The 20,725-nt window shown below is 42.3% G+C and overlaps 1 protein-coding gene across 3 annotated transcripts in view; it reads left to right on the top strand.

The window, feature by feature from the left end:
* The window catches only part of LOC308102496 (semaphorin-4A-like), a 36,467-nt gene that overhangs the window by 12,281 nt on the left and 3,461 nt on the right, over positions 1-20,725 (top strand). Inside the window, exons 2-15 of one of the 3 annotated variants that reach the window (XM_080452244.1) lie at positions 1,957-2,111; positions 3,865-3,927; positions 5,265-5,363; positions 5,674-5,767; positions 6,756-6,878; positions 8,592-8,719; positions 9,517-9,698; positions 10,676-10,814; positions 11,166-11,355; positions 12,524-12,639; positions 12,758-12,921; positions 13,636-13,703; positions 16,706-16,801; positions 17,291-17,306. In XM_080452244.1, the coding sequence (XP_080308370.1) occupies positions 1,957-2,111; positions 3,865-3,927; positions 5,265-5,363; positions 5,674-5,767; positions 6,756-6,878; positions 8,592-8,719; positions 9,517-9,698; positions 10,676-10,814; positions 11,166-11,355; positions 12,524-12,639; positions 12,758-12,921; positions 13,636-13,703; positions 16,706-16,788 (1,604 nt within the window). In that variant the 3' untranslated portion in view covers positions 16,789-16,801; positions 17,291-17,306. Of the gene's footprint in view, positions 1-1,956; positions 2,112-3,864; positions 3,928-5,264; positions 5,364-5,673; positions 5,768-6,755; positions 6,879-8,591; positions 8,720-9,516; positions 9,699-10,675; positions 10,815-11,165; positions 11,356-12,523; positions 12,640-12,757; positions 12,922-13,635; positions 13,704-16,705; positions 16,802-17,290; positions 17,936-20,725 lie in introns of those variants that run through there. The other 2 variants (XM_080452243.1, XM_080452245.1) reach the window with 2 other exon arrangements.

Below are 20,725 nucleotides of genomic sequence, written 5' to 3'. Positions count from 1 at the left end.
TTAACACAGTTTAGGCATAAGGCATCCATACAATGAATATATGAAACAATATGGTGGAGGATCGCTCTGATCTCCCTCATCATGATATTGCGGCCTGGTGATTGTGGTCGTTGCAACATCAACCTTATCAGCTGCTGCTGTTGGGGTGTTGCCTCTGGACCCTGTTCTAACTCCACCTCCCTGTGCTCCTCACTCCCCTGCTGCAACTCCTCTATGTCACTCTCCTCATCACTGCTTAACACTATCACAGCATCTCTGTTCCTAGCGTCTGATTCCATCCTGTCTTCATCATCGCTGATTTCTATCCCTACGCTCTGAAGCTCTCTCTCTCTCTTTGTTTCTTCTAATTCCTCGATATTCCTCTCCACATTTTCTCTTTCTGCATTAAGAGTGGCGATTGTTTCTCCTAGTTCCTCGATATTTCTCTCTACATTTGCTCTTTCCGCATTAAGAGAGGCGATTGCTAGTCCACCATTTATGGTGGCCAACACATTTTCTAATATCTCTTAGGGTCATTTCTGAAGGCCCCTGAGCTGCATAGCTGGGCCCTGCTCTGTTACGGGGCATAGTGCCATATGAAGGCCCCTGAGGTGTTGGTACCACATAAGCTACTTGTTCGGCTTCTGCCAGCCGCGGATCTCGATTCATGCTAACAACTGCCCTCCGGGCGACAGTCTATGAAAACAAGCCCAAAAGAAGCGACTATAATAGGCCACATGAGCACTTCAAACCTATATATGTCGTCCATTAAACAATGTGCATATTTATATATGTTGGCTATTTGAAAATAGACGATCTATAAGCTCACAACCGTTCTACCATTATTTACAAGCAACTTCAGGAAAACAAGCCCAATGTGGCTTATAACAATCAGACCAGGCAACACTGCAGACAGGGAGACAGGAGAGCGTATATTGAATTGGGGATAATGGCTAGCGCAGGCTTCTCTTAAAGGTAATGGCATCTGGCACGGTGATTGGTTTTATCATTGTAACGTCCAAACCACACCTATGCATAATGTAACGGATAGCGCAGGTGTTTAGCGGGTAAGGAGGTGTCCCAGAATAGCAACTTTTGTGGGGGAACGCCCCTTGCCTAGCCCTAAATCCGATATTAGTGGCTTTAGCAACTTGAACCTGGAATAGGGCCCACAGTGTGCAAACCTTTTCTATTTTTTTGATATTTCTTTCTCCTTTGTCCTGAGGGTATAGTGTTCTATATTGTATAATATTGTATGTTGCATATCAGATTGTTTTTGCCACCTTACGGCTGGTGTTGCTTTGACTGTGCAGTCTTTCCGTCATGCTGTATCTACAGTACTAATCTGTATTTTAACTGCTGTACTGTCTTTGGTGACTGAATTCACATCTGCTATTTTCGGCAAAGAGGTTTGGTGTTTTGGTTTGAACCAAGGGGCCAGCTTCCAAGTTGTAAATTGAGGCTATATAGGAAGAGACAGTTCATATGAATGGCCTGTAGTATCGCTGTTTCACCCCTGCTGGTGTCAGTAATTAAGCTCCATTCAAGCGGATGAGTTTTTGCCAAACTTTACACTTGGTTTTATTACCTTAATAAACATTGTCATAAATACTATGCTTCCAGTCGCTAGTTTGAAGTCTTCTTCACCATGATATGCGTTTTGGTAAATTATGGTCCCATTTATTTTAAAATTGATGATAACGTAGGGTATGCTGTAGGAGGGGTGTGGCTACCCGTGATGATTTGATTGAAAAGCTACACAACCAATAGCATTCATTCCCCACCCCCGCTCTGGTCCCAACCAATAGCATTCATTTCCGAGTGTATAGGATATAGAAAGATGACGGATTTGAAATTGTTGAAAAATAGGCTTCATTTACGGTCTATGGGCATTGAAACATTGAAGACCCCTGGTTGTTCCTCCATTGTTATCAAAGTTTTAAAATATTTATTTTTCTTCTTGCTGTGTTTGTTCAGATTCCCCAAGGAGACCACTGGCCCATTTCACCGACGCCCAAAACACGACCACCTTGTTGTTAAGCAACGACAGCTCCACTCTGTATGTAGGCGCACGGGATGCTGTCCTCTCATTGGACGTCAGCCACCCTGGTGTCATCACCATGAACAACAAGGTTGGACACAGTCATTGTAAATGTTTCAATCAAACTCATATCCTAAACAAAAATGGAATACATATTTTTTTTCTTTGCCGGTTAATGAAGATCAGTGGTTCTCACACTAATTTCAAAGACCCCAAAAGGCAGCTACATGCTCCAAATGAATCCGCACCCACCCACAGAACTGGGTGGGTGGATTACTACAAAATGAAGTCATTGAGCAGCGGTGATAAGTGGTGAGGTGGTCACCTCAGCACACCTAGCTGTTTTCAGCAGAACCGCAGTTGACAAAGTATAAACTATAAAGGGTTTAAAGCAGTGTTTTTCAACCCTTTTCATATCAAGGTCCTTTATTTATTAGGCATTCGAATGCAGAATAAACAAAGGCTTAGAATATTTTTTTATCGTTTGACACGATTTTGTCCACAATTCCATGCTGTATCGTTTGTTGGTACCTAGAGATTACAGGCAAACGTTGATCAAAATAACAATTCTTTAATTAAGTAATGCAGATGTTTAAAGATAATTTTTCTTTAACCCTTGTTTTCATTTGGTGACCAACTCTCCATCATTTAGCTGGGGACCACCTGGAACCCCCTCAAACACCACTGGTGGTCCCCGGACCACTGGTTCAGAACCACTGGTTTAAAGGACCACTTCAGTCATTTTCATCCTTATCGTCCTCACTAATGTCCATTATAAGATGGCACCATTTCTGTCTACTCGCTCTGCGTTTCAAAGGAGGGCTGTGGACAGTTAAGAGACCTGCCCACCAGTGACATCATTAGTAGGCAGGTTTGGTCATTTCAAACGGGATTTCTAACTTATCATAATTATTTTATTTATGTATGCAGAAAAGTGGCTTCTATTTCATTATGCTAACTTTTTCGGAAGAGAAAGGCTGTAATTTCTATTAGCTTGGAATAACCATTGATGATGTCATTGGTAGGCAGGTTTCTGAACTGTCCCCGGCCCACTTTTGAGACACAGAGCAAGTATAAATTGTGTCATCTTATAATAAGTAGTAATGAAAACTGTAAATACAGCACAATTATGCATATGTATTTACAATGGTGATGAGGTCACTATGTCAAAGGAGTGCAGTTATTGGAACATATTTCATACCCTCTGTCCAATCAGAATTGAGTATTCTCCATGGCCATGGTACTGTATAAAACAACAATAACCATCCAATATTGGTGTTACCTCATAGTTAGCTTACTATCAGAATCAGAATCAGAATCCATTTGTATTGTCACTTCCCACTCGGCACACATGGGAGCATGTATACTTTATAACCAGAAAATCTGAATTTAATAACACCATATTTATTTAATTGTTTTCAGATGAAAAAATAAAAAACATGATCTGTGTTCCAGTGGTGAAGACAAAACACATGTGAATGTTATCTGACATGTTTTTATTGTTGTTATATGTCAATTTAAACAAAACTATAAACTGTAATTATTCACATTCAATGTTGCCAAAATCATTAGGATGTCAATTACTCTTGTGTTTTTAATTACTAAAAACTGCAGTTTTTATTTGTGCTGCTGACCAATTATTTTGTTTACTTTGGCCAATGTCCCATGAAAAATAAATTCTTAATCTTAACGTCAGTTTGAACATTATACACAGAACTAGCCTTATTTTTTTCATGCTGCATACCATCCTATCGACAAAACAAAATGCTACAGATACTTGTATTATGTAATAAAATGATTAGTCAAGATACAAAAATTTACGATGCATTCATTTTCCTTTTTAGGTGGAGTGGAAACCGTCTGACCAGGAAATGAGAGAATGTTCTTTTAAAGGGAAAGATATAAAGGTGTGTATTCATTCTTTAAACCTATAGGCTAACTGTAGACCAACTCACACAAAGATAAGGCGATAAAGGGTGCTCGGGTGGCACAGGGGTAAAGTACCTGTCCACCACCTCAGAGACTATGGCTTTGAATCCACCGTGGTGCATCCAGTTTGGCCGAACGTGGATCACAGACCCATTTTAATGGGCCACGAGTAAATATCCCTTACATATTTTGTTTCCTACGTTTAGTTTTGGTATGATTTATTTTCCACAATTTCTCATGAACTAAAAACATCTTCAAAATAATTTCTGAAAATAAAAAAATCATAGAAATTCCATAAAAAAAGAATAAGACCTTTAAAAAAGTTATGAAAATAGCTGACATACAGGCTCAACATGTCGCATCGTGACACGTTGTGAGCTTGTAGATCGGCTATTTTCACTAGTTTGGGTCTTGGGGAGACATTCAGACGACTTTCTCTTTTGGGTCTCGAGCTAAAACATTTGGGAACCACTGGTCTATATGAACACAGCTGGACCATGTTCGGGGGAGGAGATGGGAGGATGATCTTTGTGGCTGCGCTGGTGACTCCTACGGCCTGGGCGGGTGGTGCCTTCAGTGGGGAGCGTTGAACGGGAGTTAGCGAAAACATGTACTGATGCACAAACTTGGACACATCATCAGTGTTGTTTCCTGGAGTCACTGGGTGTGACAGACACACACCCTCCTCCAGGCGACCCGACCGAGGCTGCTCAGACCCCGGCCTCTGTCCAAGTGGCATGCTACTGCCCCCGCTGTCTCTTGGGGGCTTAGGGTGGCTGGAGAGATGATAGCAGCAGGTGTTGGCAACTCTAGGAGGCTTTAGGCACTGTGGGTTGCCCCCGGGCCTGGCTCCTCCTTCGTCTGACCAGAAGTGAGCGTTCTTCTGTGCGTTGCGTCGTCGTTGCTGCTGGGCACAAACATCTCATTCTGCCTTGATTGATTTTTAAACCCTCCTTGCACGTTTTACCGCAGTCTGTAGCTTTTGGGTTCTTCCTCACGGAAGAAGTGGTTTGGGCTGCCAACCCTCTCCATCTTGGGTCACCGTCTCTCTGGCCGTCATCTGTCTCTCCAGATGTCACCACGCTCTTTGTGGTCGTCACCCAGTCTGAGTGGAGGAGTAAGACAGAGGCACAACGTCCTCCCATGGGGCCTCCTCACTGGCAAGTGAGCCAGGAGGGATGTTCGGGAACAACATTAGGAGAAAAGGGGGGGGAATAATTGGCTACTCTAAGAAAAAGAAAATAATAATAGAGAGACATTAACTTAGAACCATCCTCAGCATCAATAGTTGCTTAGACTGTCTGTTTCTCCCCAGGCTGACTGTGGTAACTTCGTTAAAGTGCTACAGGCTATCAACTCCACCCACCTGTATGTCTGTGGAAGCTTTGCCTACAACCCACAAGACACACTCATTGTAAGTCTAGTTATGATTCTACGTTTGACCTTTTACATGAAGTCAAGACCTAATGTTTGACAGCAACAGCTTTTACACTATAGGACTCTAATAGTGAATGACGTGTCCATAGCTAACCATTAGGCCTGTTTATGTAGATTGTTACCCTAACCACTTATTTTATACTTGAGCTATTTGAAAAAAAAGCAGACCTACAATCTCACAATGTGTTGCAACGTTTTGCAAACTTTTAGCCTATAATGACATGCCTGAAATTAACCAAATTTGCAATCTAAACCTGTGTTATAAACCACTGTTGGTTTTCCTTCAGGATACAGCCACTCTCTCGATGGCAAGAACGTCAGCAAAACATTCTGTACGCTGTCCCTTCAACCCCTTCCAGAGGAACACAGCTATCACTATAAGTACGTTAAAAATAGGGATGCAAATTATTGATCAAATCATTAATTGATTAATTGATTCATTATCGATCGATGGACTGATTAATTGATAAGCAGCGTTTCATTATCTGAGAATCTTAATTTCCCTCAATAAGGTCTAACATAAAAATCGACATTTTGCTGAATACAAAAGGCATATTATATTCCTTAATTCCTTAACATTTATTTGACCATTTGATATACAGGCTATGGCATCTTTGTGTGAGGAATAGAAAATGAAATGAAAAGTGCACTGTCTCGTCTGTCACATGCAAAACTATTAGCAGCAGCATTTATATGCTGCAGCAGCAGAATATGATGGAATAGGATAAGGATTACTGTGATTATGGTAAAGCTCACATTTCATATCACATAATTATACACCATACCTGTAACTTTTACTAGCCCCCCTAAAAAAAATCGATAAATAATTGAAAATCAATACATTTTATCGGGTAAATTCTTAACGGCAATTAATCGATTATAGATTAATTGTTAACATCCCTAGTTCAAAACACTTTAAAAAGCACTTGTAAAGAATGAATGGATATTGTAAAAACATAACATAACATCATAATTTCCAATGATACATTATGCAATCGAAACGCTAACCTTGACCTGAGAATTGTTAACACATACAGTATGGAGAGTATATACTTGCCATTTGGCTTTGCAAGACAGATAATCATAGTGATCATGTTTATTGTCTGCATTTCTTTTGACAGACCCAACATGTTACTTAACCATCTCTATTTTGGGCATCCCTATTTTGGGATAGATTAGTATAGATATAGCAAATATAGCTTAAGTGGTTAAGTCAGGTCAATGACTTCTATTAGTGCACTATTTCACCACTAACTGACTTCTTGAAAGAGTAGACTTTGCTTTGGTTTAGGTTACTCAACTTATATTCCAATTACCCTATAACCCTACCCCTCAAAGACCTTACAGAATGCATCTTCTGGGTCTATAGATGGCGAGCTATTCTCTGGCACCACTTTAGACTTCAAGGGGAACAAACCGGTCATTGCTCGCCACTTCAGCCAAGATGGCCGCCCAGATGTAACCCAGGACACGTCCTTTAGCCTACTGAATGGTGAGTGCTGCCATACTTATGTATACTACAGACAGGGTAGTGATTCTGGGGTTGACTTGGGAGCTGCTAGCATACTTAATTAGAGCGAGCTAAGGTCAGAAAAAAAATTTCTGCTTAATTACATAGACTAGTCCATACCCGGTCTACGCATCCGTGGGGGGATATGCACACATGGTGATGTAAAATAAATATCTGTAGTGTAAAAAATGTGGCCACAGTGACTTTTCGAAAACACAGGGCATTTCTCCTCTGTCCTTCTCTTTCTAGGGGTTTTCAGTTGAAATAACATTAACTTTCCCATTGACTTTTTGGGGTGTTTAAAGTTAAATATTTAAAAAACTACAAATTATTTCAAAAAGAAAAGTACACGCACACATGTTCACAGTAAGCTGTATTTTTTACAGTTTGAATGGAGTTTCTAATTGAAAGTATGTACGAGTAGTTAGGTGCCATACTTTTGGGAGAGAAAGAAATAATGTAGAACATCAATAGTGTGCTGCTGCAGCTGCAGCTGCAGCTGAGAGCTGCATGCTGCAGCAGCGAGCCCACAAATAGTGAAAAATGTACTTAAAGGTAGGGTAAGTGATTTTCTTTGGTTACCCCCTGTCTGTCCGTCCGTGTGTCCGTCCGTCCGTTTGTCCGTCCGTCCGTCCGTCCGTCCGTCCGTCCGTCCGTCCGTCCGTCCGTCCGTCCGTCCGTCCGTCCGTCCGTCCGTCCGTCCGTCCGTCCGTCCGTCCGTCCGTCCGTCCGTCCGTCCGTCCGTCCTGTCCGTCCGTCCTGTCCGTCCTGTCCGTCCTGTCCGTCCTGTCCATCCTGTCCGTGTGGTATCAGCTAATCTCGGGCACCGTTGGCCCGGTCGCTGCGAAACTGTGCACACACACTCCCTGGATGCCAATTCAGAACCTCTTCCCCAAATTTTTCACATGGGCCTGTTATAGCGCCACCAGGAGGCCGATTTGTGCAAACCCATTTTTTTTATATTACTCCTACAGATTTGATCCAAACGTCATGCAAATCGGTACACAGTATTTCTATAGTCATGTGATCAACACGGATCTGTCCGATTTCCCATATTCCATCCTCATTGGTTAAGGTTGGCTTCCAAAGTTTGCAGGATTGGTCCGTTTTGAACAAAAAGCCTCAAACTATGCACGCAGCTTGCGATTTCCGTGAAATTTCACACGCACATTCCCACTAGGCTGAGGAAGAAATGCCACCCTTTTCACATTGAAAAGGGTGAAAAAACACAGTTTTTGGAACAAAATGCGTCAAATCATGAATGCAGTGTCTGATTGCTGTGAAAGGCCTAAGAATAAATGGCCACCCTTTTCACATTGGCCTATTATAGCGCCACCTGGAGGCCACAATAACGTACCTGACCTGGCGGAGACCTGTGCTCCGAGGAGCACTTTTTCTAGTTTTGTGAAATAAATGGGTTATATTTTACTGATAGTTTTACTATTCTTGTACTATATTACAATTAAATCATCCTTAACCACCAAGTTAAATTAATTATTTCCGTGGACTTAAACATCATTGTTTTATTTGATGGCCTTCCTGCCCTGGCATTTGGCCTTTGTGCCCTAAAACAATTGACAACACCAAAGGCCAAGTGGCCTTGCCCCTAAAATGACGAAATTCCAGGCCTGATGACGTATGCTGTTATTGGGCTCTAACGCTAGTTCCTGTGTTTCATCATTTCCTGTATTTCAGAACCCACATTTGTCAGTTCGTCATTTGATCCTGCTGAGGGGAAGGTGTTCTTCTTCTTCAGTGAGGTGGCCAAAGAATACGTCTACGTGAATGATCTCACAACGCCCCGCGTGGCGCAAGTCTGTAAGGTAGGCTACTGTACTGTACAAGATCGGCAAGGTGATGAGCTCCCCTTGTTTACTTTACAGCAGCGATTCTCAACATCTGGGACCGGGCCCACTGGTGGGCTTCAAGGGTATTGCAAGTGGGCCCCCAAATAATTGGCAAAACACTAACATTCGCAGAGATGTGCCTTTTACAGGTCATTTACCACCTTGTTGGGCACTAGAAAACTCACTGTTGCACACTGTGCAATGGCCGGGCAAATATCATCATTTTCGTTTCTGGCCAGGACTGCGGGGAGGGAGTGATTTGTTTTTATCTGAGACCGTTTTGTTACCATTCTAGTTCATCCAACCATTCATAATAAGTCTTAATAATATGTTTTAAATTCCTTAGAATAGTTTTTAATATAATTTAAAATAATACTTAAACTGAACCCACACAGGATAAAATCTTTATGATTCCAAAATTAGTTCTTTGTCGAAATATATTGTGTATGTATATACTGTGTATGTCTTTCATATGTCTGTGTGTACGAATGATTTAGTTGAAAACACAGCATGGTGGAGCACCTATCCAAATCCCAAAAGTCCCCCGTCCAGATGTATGTATGTGTTTGTGTGTTTGTGTGTGTGTGTGTGTGTGTGTGTGTGTGTGTGTGTGTGTGTGTGTGCGTGCGTGCGTGCGTGCGTGCGTGCGTGCGTGCGTGCGTGCGTGCGTGCGTGCGTGCGTGCGTGCGTGCGTGCGTGCATGCGACAGACAGACAGACAGACAGACAGACAGACAGACAGATGGATAATGTTCCACTCATTTCTGTTCTCAGAGTGACGTAGGAGGGCCTAGTACTCTACAGAGACAGTGGACATCCTTCGCCAAGGCTCCTCTCCTCTGCCAGCTGGCCAGAGAGCTGCCCTTCAATGTCCTCCTGGACATGTTCACCCTCCACCCAGTAGAGGGTGACAGCACCACAGACACGCTGTTCTACGGTGTCTTCACCTCCCAGTGGTATAATGAAATATGTGCAGTGGCAAAAATATTGAATTAGACACATTTAAATGGCACATTTCAACACAAGGCAATTCAAAGGGATACAAGAAGAGTGGGCACTAAGAAAGAGTGGGCACCTCAAGGTAAAATTGCCTATTTTTTCCCAAATGTTTTTTTTTTATCGAAAAATGGTCTTAAGTATACATGATTTGAACATGCACACTACATCATTATCAGACTTCCTTCAACTTCTTGTTTATGCCCAAAATGATTGGATATACTGGTTATGAAGCAATTTGTAGCAATTGTAGAAATATTAGACCTTAATGCTCGAATGTCAAGCATGTTCTAATCATGTAACCTTTACTATAACCTTTACCTTATTACTTGAGAACGTTTTCAAAATGTATATTTTTTTCTTTTTGGAAAAATTGTACATCGAGGTGCCCACTCTTGCTGCTACCATTCAGTGCTTTACACAAATCAAGAATCAAGGCGGCAAAATTAAGGCAGCGAAATGAACACAAACAAGACATTTGTATAACATTGCTGTCAGGCAGAAACCTTGTATATCCATATTTCAATGTTTATGTATATTTTTACGTTTTATGTGTGTGTGTGTGACTGTGTGTGTGTGTGTGTGTGTGTGTGTGTGTGTGTGTGTGTGTGTGTGTGTGTGTGTGTGTGTGTGTGTGTGTGTGTGTGAAAATAGCAGATCTACAAGCTCACAATGTGTCGCACTGTGACGTGTTGCGAGTTTGTAGATAAGCTATTTTCACTATTTTCCTTTTTCCTTTCAATAATAATCTAAATGAAAGTCTTTGTTTTGATTCTTCTTCTTCTTCTTCTTCTTCTTCTTCTTCTTCTTCTTCTTCTTCTTCTTCTTCTTCTCGTAGTAGTAGTAGTTGTAGAAGTAGTAGTAGTAGTAGTAGTAGTAGTAGTAGTAGTAGTAGTAGTAGTAATGTTACTAATGTGTTGTTCAATCTGTGTTGTAGGTCCATGGATCCAGGGTCTTCTGCTGTGTGTGTCTTTAAGATGAGTGACATCAGGGCTGTGTTTGATGGCAGCTACAAGAAACTTGACGTGGCTACTAACCAATGGAAGTCTTCAGGCAGAAAATATGACCTGGGAAAGGTTGGAAATCAACATTTAAGTTGTAGTCAAACAGTAGTATGAAAAGTGACTATTTTAACGCTAATATATTCTCACTATGGACTTGTATTTAATCCCAGTTCAACAACAACTCCATTCAGAGTGGAGTGAGATTACTGTGGACTGGCCACGTGAGGAGTTCAGGATTTGATGCCTAAAATGTGTGACTTGTCAATGAAATGTTATTTTGTCCAATATGTATGGTAGAGAATGTTAATACAATATAACTTATACAATTGGGGTGGTTTGGGTAGTTGCCAAAAACACAAATAATTCGTATCGTAATTATTTCATGATCGTGACAGTCCCTATCTGTTTCTGTTTTGTTTTCAGTGTGGACTGGGAAACGCCACCGGTACTGTTTTAGAAGAGGTGAAGAAGAGTTTTCTGACCAGTGACAGTGTGAAGCAAGCAGGGAACGGCCCGCTGCTCATTTCTGCCAGCCAGCAATACAGTCGCCTGGTGGTTGAGAGGACTCAGGCTGCCAACGGCAAAACATACACCATCCTGTACCTGCTCACTGGTACGCTAATATAGGATGAGCGGGCGCAGTTGCGCTTGTTTTCGGACAGCGCCGACAGAGGCGCTCCGTCTGAAGCGGACTTGAGCCACGAGAGGCACCTCCGAGCGAACTCAGGCGAGGGAATCGCTGTGTCGAACGTTGCGAAGTCCGCTTCAGCCAACTCAGCGCCGTTCGAGTTACGTTGATCGTAAATCATTGCCCCCCCCCCCTCCCCCCAGCCTCGGTACCTCCGAGACGTCAACACCACCTTGCGCACGGTCCAAGCTAACACAGCCGAGCGCTCCCTACCCCCGTTTCAGCCAATCAGAAGCCGCGTCTGGCTCCGCTCATCCTTGGAACACAATTATCGCCACTGGTATGATGTTATCGTCATAGAGCTATTTATTACACAGCTTAGTTGAATGCTTGATTCTTATTGGTCAATCGCTGAATTCAGCGGTCTGTTATTTCTGTTATAATGATGACCGCTGAACTCAATAACGGAACGCTGTCTAATCAAAGACTCAGAGCACCTGGCTCATATCAATTGCATAATACCTAGAGGATAGACCAGAAAATGGAGATGACTTTAAGCGGTCATTATTAAAAAATAACAGACCGCTGAATTCAGTGATTGACCAATCAGAATAAAGCATTCAGCCAAGCCATGTAATAATGTCCTTTATCCGTCTACAGTACCTCCATGCGCCAGCCCATGAGTCGAACCCATAGACCAATTATTTGTTTACTAACATTGAGACTGGACGCACAGGTGATTGTTTCACGCAATCAATTCCCAACATTTTGTTTCGGGATACGCTGGTTTCAGCACACCCCAACCCCCTCTTGTGTGTTGGCTAGTGAGGCGCGTCCTAGCGAGACCTGATAGAATGGGTTTCATTGCGTGCACACTGGTTGCACGCATACTGGTTCTTATCAGTGTGACGTCGTCTGTTAAGGGGTCTATTGGCTCAAACCCTTTTCGCTTGCAGTACTAGAGTTTGCCACGTGGAAATCCTTGCCTAAAAAAAAACCCAGTCCCGGGGACTTGGATACAATACACACACTAGAGTGAACAAATGTAACCAAATAGGATTTGTCGTTTGTGTGTCATCATAGATCGAGATTACTTCTTGCGTGTGTGCGTGTGTGTTTCTCAGAAACTCAACGTTCACTCTTTATCTTCCAGAGAGCGGTTTTCTCCACAAAGTGGTTCTATTGGAACAGGGTCCCCTGGTCATAGAGGAGGTCCAGGTATTCCAACATCCTCAGCTGATGAAAAACCTCCTCCTCTCCTCCTCCAAGGTAAAACTTATGATGATAATAAGAAAATCTGCATCAGCTAAACGAGTGAATGTCATGGTTCTCTATGGAGTGGTTTATATGAATGTAATGTAAATAACTGTTTGTCATTGTTCTGTAGGGCGTGGTTTATGTGGGGACATCTGAAGGGGTGACCCAGGTGCCGGTGACCCACTGTCCCTCGTATAAGGGCTGTACACAGTGTGTTCTGGCCAGGGATCCTTTCTGTGGATGGGATCATGACATGAACATCTGCACCAAGGTCACTGCTGGGGCCTCCAACATGTAAGTGACATTGCTAAATTATTATTAATAGTAGTATAATACAGTACATACTGTAGCAGCGGTAAGCTGTAGTAGTAGTAGTGATAATAATAATAATAGTAATAATATTATGGAGAGATAGATATGCTAATCAGGCATAAAGTTGTGTTATTACTACTAGTAGGCAGCTCCCATTGTCAACAGTAGAAGACTGTGGCTGAACTGGTCAGCTCCCAGTCACCAATTGTAGAAGACTATGGTTGTACTGGTCAGCTCCCAGTGCAACAGTAGAACACTGTGGTTGTACTGGTCAGCTCCCAGTACAACAGTAAAAGACTGTGGTTGTACAGGTCAGCTCCCAGGTGTGGATGTCATTAATATAATTAACATTCATGCACAGGATCAGGATTATGGATTCGGATGAAATTGAAATCATAAAAAAATATATATAAAAAGGCTGATACAAAGTTACAGTCCAAAGACAATATTAATAGAGAGAAAAAGAACATGCACTTTAGAGCATTGAAGAAGCATAACACCTTGAAATGTATTCCCTTGAGTTAAATGTTATATCTTCTTTCCTCACTTGCACCTTTAAGTTGTAATTACATTATTACAATATGTCCTGACTGTATCTTTGTACCTTTAGATTTCTTTAACAGTGTGTCTCTATTACCACAAACAGGAAACAGGTCCTTCATGTCTGCAGTTTTTTTCTCCCTTTTCGTACCACAGGGGCCAGGATGTAGAGAGCGGCAATGTTACAAAAGTCTGTGTCTCTGCCAAAGCTGCTCCTCACCCAGGTAATAATGATGGTAATAATAATTAAAGCTGCAAGCAGCGATGACCGGGCCCTCGCACCTCTGTCCACGTTGCGGGCAAATATCGACCAATCAGAACAGGGAGCAGAGCTAAGTAACTCTAATTTAGGACAAGGATTTTCAACCGAGTCTAATGAGACGACTCATGACTCTGTTCGACAAATTGTTAAAAAGTTACGGCAAAACATAGGAACTATCAAATATGGACCAATCGGAAGAGGGGGTGGGGATGGGGCACAGTGGCGTAGTCGGTAGCGCTGTTCGCCTCACAGCTGGAAGGTCCTGGGTTCGATTCCCGCAGGGGACCCTGTGGGCGCTGCATGGGGGCGTGTTCTCTCCTCCGCGTCGTCAGTGCCCATACCCTAGGTGGGGTTGGCGAAAGGGCCTCTCTGTGTGGAGTTTGCATGTTCTCCCCGTGTTCCCTAGTGTAGGTACCCTCACAAAAACATGGAGTAATCCTGGTCACTATACTGCCTCCCCCTGGCCAGCCAGGGCGCCTGATGGAGGGGAAAGGAACTGGTTGGAATAACGTGTTCCTTCCACGCACTACATCCAACCAGGGAAACTCTCCTCTGTCAGGTGACAAGAAGGTCAGTTGGCTCTCATACATTGAAGGCGGCATGAGCTCGGCCCTGGCCTCCCTAGGTTGGCAGAGGGAAGGTGGTGCCCAGGATTACAGAGACAATTGGCACTGGGTGTAAAAAATGGGGTTACAAAATCGTGGGATAAAAACTTAGGGGGAAAAAATAAGAGGGGGCGGGGCTATGTAGCTCCACTGAAGGACAAGGACTCTCAGCCGAATCAAGTGATGCGACTCACAAGTCTGTAAGACAAACCGTTCAAAAGTTATATTGACCAAACAGAAGAGGGGGCGGAGCTAAGTAAAACCAATGAAGAACAAGGACTGTGATCTGAGTCCAATGACATCACCCACAAGTTTGTATGGCAATCAGCTGAAAAGTTAGGCTACATAGAAAAAAATGAAAAACTTGACCTTGTAGATCGGCTATTTTCACTTCCTGTTTGGCGTTGAAGTTTGATGCTTTTGATAACATCCTGTTGGGTTTAGGTCAAGGCGCCAAGAGACTTTTTTGTAAGACAGGACATAATACAGGTGTGTACCAATTTGCATACAGGTAGTTGAAACCGTATTGTGGGGCGTCATACATTTTTGTAGGGGGCACTATTGAGCCATTAGGCCACGCCCCTTTTTGAGACCATTAAAATATGTATTTTTTTTGCCACTTTATGTGTGTGCAAAGTTGTGCAACTTTTTGAGTACGCCAGCCAGCCAGCCTAGGGAGAGCCTAGATTCAAGCTCATGCCTCCTTCAATGCATGAGAGCTGGCAAGCCACTTCTTATCACCTGACAGGGGGGAGGTTCCCTGGTTAGACGTAGCTCGTGGATTACTGCATGTTTTTGTGAGGGTACCTACCCTAGGAGACATGGGAGAACATGCAAACTCCACACAGAGAGGCCCTTTCACCAACCCCACCTAGGGTATAGAACAATTATTTGTTTACCAACACTGAGACTGGACGCACGGGTGATTGTTTCATGCAATCAATTCCCAACATATTGTTTTGGGGTGCGCTGGTTTCAGTTCATTCAACCTCCTCTTGTATGTTGGCTATGAGGCGCGTCCTAGCGAGACCTGACAGAATTGGTTTCATTTGGTGCCGGCCTGCGCACGCATACTGGTTCTTATCAGTGTGATAAGAACCAGTGTGGTTCTTAACACATTCACTGCCAGAGGTTTTCTAGAACAGGCTGCGGCCACTGCCAGGGTTTTTGACCATTCTGACTAATCTTTGAGGACCCACAGAATATTTTGTGCTATGACTATGAACACATGGAATATCTCAAAACAAAGATTAGAATATCTTCTTTCATCGGGAAAATAAAGTGAGTTGATAGCATGTTCCGTTTTTTAGCTATTGGTAGTTGAATAGAGCTTGTTTTCACAAAAAAATGCTGTATTTCTTTAGAATCAGATGTATGGGCATTTTAGTGAAAGAGACACGTTAGAGGCATAAAAATGATTTAAAAAGTGATTTGACATTTGTTTTGCACCTTCATTGTCATCAGTCATGTAAACAGTACTTGTTTATATATATTTTTTAAAACTGCTTTTGTACATTTATGGCTCTGTTTCACTCCAAAGGGAAAAGCTTATTTCAGCTAATTTCAAACTAAATTAAGTTAAAACAAACTAAGTTATATACATCAAATAACAATGAATAATAATAATTCAAAGTTCAAAGTGCAACATCAATACATTGGTCATCGAGAGCTTCATGAGACACTTATTTTCCAGTCCAATATTCTATACTGCAGTGGTTTTCAAACCTTTTGCCCACACCAATGGGCATGTCAAAATCTCAAGTCACACCTGTATTCATAGAAACAAATAGCAGATCTACAAGCTTATACTGAGCTTGTAGATCAGCTTTTTTAGTGGTGCTAGCCACTCCAAGGACTGACTTTGTCTGTGTGTCCGTCCGTCCGTCTGTACGTCCGTCCGTATGTTTGCGGACGGCCTCAACATGTTTGTGTCTGGCCTCAACAGCTGCGGCTGATTGCAACACAAAGATGCAACCAGTTACACTAATTATACACAAACAGGAGTGCAACACACACACTACAATTTTGAGTAAACGTACTTTAAGTAACTTAAGTGAGTTAAAATATTTAAAAGTTTCTGCCAATATAAATTTTATTTCCTAAGACTGCGATCATTTCCTGTTTCCTGTTTATCCTCATCATCATCATCATCATCATCATCATCAGACGAACACGACACACCTTAGCCCTGGAATGCAGCTAATGAGAATTGGCTGCATTCCAATTCTCATTGGCTGCATATAAACTACAGTCTAAATGCTAAAACAAGTTGTTCTAATGCTAATCTATTTATTTCAAATATCCATAGACTAAATGCTAAAATTAGTTCATTATTTCCAATGCTGTTTTCATCCTTCAGTGTCTGGGCCTGTGGAACAGATTTCTCCACTTATAATTGGACTGATTGTAGGACTTCTTGTTGTGATTCTTCTGACCATCTGACCAACATCCAAAGGTGAGAACGACTACATTAGATGGATCATCTAGATTATAATCACTGAACAACTCTCCATAAAACATACTGAGGAGGTTGAGGTTGTTCTGTACCTTAGTCCCCTTTTTCATATTATCATGAAGACCACCATTGTACCAAAACCATCTATAATAATTGTATTATTTTGGGGGTTTTATTATTGTGTTTTTTCTTTTTGCCATATTATCTTTTTATTTATTTAATATCTTTCTTTCATAGTGATCTTTATTATATGTTGTTTTTGCTTTCTCTGTACCTGGAGTGACTGCTGCTGTTTACTGTCTACCAATTCCACCTCGAGAATTAATATCCTATCGTATCTTATCTTATCTTATTTTATCTTATCTTATCTTATCTTATGTCTGTCGATTATAATCACAGAGCAATTCTCCATAAAACATACAGAGGTCTACGGCATGACAATATAAAGGTTCAAATATGTATGGTTCATTCTTTGTTTTTAATTTACAGATCTATGTTGTGTCAGGTAAGTTGATCTCTGACTATTCATCAGCATGACAGCAGTATATTCCATCTAGTTTTCTACTATCTACTTCTACTTTTAATTACAGAACAGACCTGTTCAGTGTCAGGGAACCCTTCCTGCAGGCTCATACAGTTGCAAATCGAATCAGGGACTCAAAGTGTGATCTATTGTTTGTCTAGGTGGCGTCCCACCTTTTAAGGCTGACACACCCACACATGTACCTCCTCTTTTTCTAAATGTGACTACTGCTATAAAGATTGTACTAAAATGTAAGCTTAGTGTGTGTGCCACTCCAAGCCGTGAGGCTGTGGAGCTGGCTGAGGGACCTTGGGGTCCAAAGAACTCTGTTTGTGCTATGAAATAAATCGGAAGCAAGTAACCTCACTGACTGGAGTGATGCCTCAATCCATTCTTCAACCATCCATACACATCTCTGGAACATCAAACTAACTACAATATGGCGTTGTTGGCAACTAAAAGTGCAGTAGAACCTTTACCAAATATAGTGAAGTCTGTCTGTGGTTTCAGATACCACAATGGCACAGATATGTGTATTTTTGCCTTAAAGGATATTTTAGACGGACATATACCACTATTTTTACGTGTTTTATTGATCGTGTTAATCACGAAAAGTTGTTCCATAAGTTACGAACAGAGGGGTCCCTACATTTCTAATAAGAGTCTTGGCTTTTTGGTACACACATCAGATAATGTGTGTTAGATGGGGTAACTGTGTTTCAGCTCATTTCACAGTAAATAATAGGAGTTAGACAGGGAAGTATTCTGTCTCCTTTGTTTTTTCATTTGTATATGGATGACCTATTTAAGCAGCTGTGATACAGGGTGTCGGGTCGGTAACAAAATAATCAACCACCTGATGTACGCGGATGATTTGATGATCCTCTGTCCATATAGTGCTGGCCTTTAACAGTTACTGAGGGTCTGCTCTCAGTATGGCTCAGACTATAATATGACATCATTTACAATGCAAAGAAGAGTAACATCATGATTATAAGAAGTAGGGAAGACAGTAAACTGTAATTTCCTGTCTTTTTTCTGTCTGTACTGCCCTTAAGGTCTGTGATAAGGTCAAGTACTTAGGCCATTATTTAACAAATGACCTATCTGATGATAGAGACATCTACAGGCAACGTATAATGTTATATGCACAAGCTAACATTGTTCGTAAGTTTAGTGTTCAGCTTCTGTGAGGTTCACATTATTCAGAGCTTTTTGTAAAACATAAAAACATATTTACATGTTCTACATATTTACGTGTTCTAAAACATATTTAAGTGTTGTGGTTGTTGGGCAGAAATGTGGACTAAGACTGGACTGACATTTTGATAAACTGCGATACATACATGACACATGCCTATTCTTTCTGTGACAGCGGGTCGGGCCTAAATTATGCTTCATGGTCATGGATGTGGTGCATTGGGAGCTTGTAGATTGGCTATTTTCGACACTGGACACCGTTGTAAGACAAAGTCTAAATTAGGCTGCAGTTCTCATCTGCGCCCAGAAAAAAAAAGACAAAGAATATCTTTCATGGCCTGCGATGTTCACTGATTTTTTCTGTGTTCTGTGTTTTGACAGGCCATCCAATCCAATCCAACTTTATTTATAGAGCACATTTTAAAACAACAGAGTTGACCAAAGTGCTGCACATACCAACAATAAAACATAATGCAATACAAAAAAACGCAATACAATTAAACATTGATACAAATATCAATCAGGGTTTAAAAGCCAATTAAGTAATAAAAATGACTGTTTAGATGGGTTTTAAAAACAGGTAGCTGGTTCCACAGTTTGGGAGCTACAACTGAAAAGGCTCACACCCTCGTTACTTAAACCTCGCCTTACGGACGACAAGCAGCAATTGGTCAGCTGACCTCAGAGATCTTGATGGAACATATCATTTAAGAAGATCAGAGACATAAACTGGTGCTAATCCATTTAAGGATTTAAAAACAAACAATGAAATCTTAAAATGGATCCTAAAACGTACTGGGAGCCAATGGCGGGAGGTTAGAATGGGGGTGATGTGTTTGTGTTTCCGGGTTCCTGTTAAATCTCCTCTGAGCCAGTTTGTGTCTGGGGCCAGACACAAACTGTTGAAGATTAAAACCATCAACAAGATATAAAAAATCTTTAACCAGCGGCTTGGTTGGACAGCAGACGTGGATATTCATATCGCCAACAATTAAGACACTATCATATCATATCAGCTCTGAGAAGTTATTGATGAAATGCTTGTTGTATTTGGGTGGGCGATATACAACAATACACAGAATTGGGTGGGGTCGACTCAACAAAAAAAAGTCAATTCAAAGCTAGAAAAAGGGGCTGGGGACAGTTGCTTGTAATTGAAGCTACTCTTAAAAACAGTTGCAACTCCTCCACCTCGCCCTGAGGTCCATGGAGCGGTTAGATACGGGCAGTCAGGTGGTAGAAGTTCTGAGAAGGAGCTTACGTCACCCTCACCGAACCGGGTTTCCGTCACAAACAGAAAATCCAGTTCATGAGAAGAGAAGAAGTCCTTTAAAATGAATGTCTTGTTAGTCAGTGATCTGGCATTTACCTGGCCAAATTTGTCTGGAGACGGGTCAGTTGCCCCCTTGTGTTCATAGCCCAAAGGCCGGAGGGCAGAGTGGTTAACTCCACATCTGCGGAAGTGGGGCTTATAGGAACGAGGGAGGGGATTTTCTATCTCCAAATTTACTACAGGTAATAACCTGGGGGCTCTTGGAGTGATCCTAACAGGAATGTCATAAACTGGCCTAACCAGCTGAGTGTGGTGTGACAGTGGGAAAGAACGGCCGGGCCCTCGACCCACTGGGCGCCCAGGGATCTCCGGTTCGGGGAGTGGGGGGAAATCCTGCATGTCCAGAACTGAATATGTATTGCTGGTATTAACCTGGGGGAGGTAAGAGGGGATGGGGAAGTCGTTTCCCACTACGTTTCCCCCGACAGGCTTTTTTCCATGGGACAGACAGGAGTGGAACTAATTTGACGACGGACTTTGGGCTTAGCACCGGTCAGCAGCCTCCTGCATGGGGATAGTGGAGTCCAGCCTGCGCGCAGCTGAGAAGGCCACTGCGCAATCCACATGCCCACAGCGGTCAGCAGGCTCCTGCATGGGGACAGTGGAGTCCAGCTTGCGCGTAACCGATGAGGCCGCTGCGCAACCCACGTACACCGCTGGGACCGTTTTGTCCAGCTCGGGTGCATCCGACTTTGTAGCCGTGGGGTTACCCACGACCACCTAGTAGACACTCAGAGGGTCCAATTTGGATTGGATATTTACCGGCGTAGGCCCAAAGACTGGGCCTACTGAGTTTAATCGGCCTCCGACAATCCCGTTGGTTGGAATCCTTTCTGCATCAGGTGTTGTTTGTAGCTGTGATGGTTTG

The sequence above is a fragment of the Gymnoscopelus braueri genome, assembly GCF_963280865.1.
Source record: "Gymnoscopelus braueri genome assembly, chromosome: 15".
NCBI classification, from domain to species: Eukaryota; Metazoa; Chordata; class Actinopteri; order Myctophiformes; family Myctophidae; genus Gymnoscopelus; species Gymnoscopelus braueri.
This window is presented reverse-complemented; position numbering and strand designations above follow the sequence as displayed.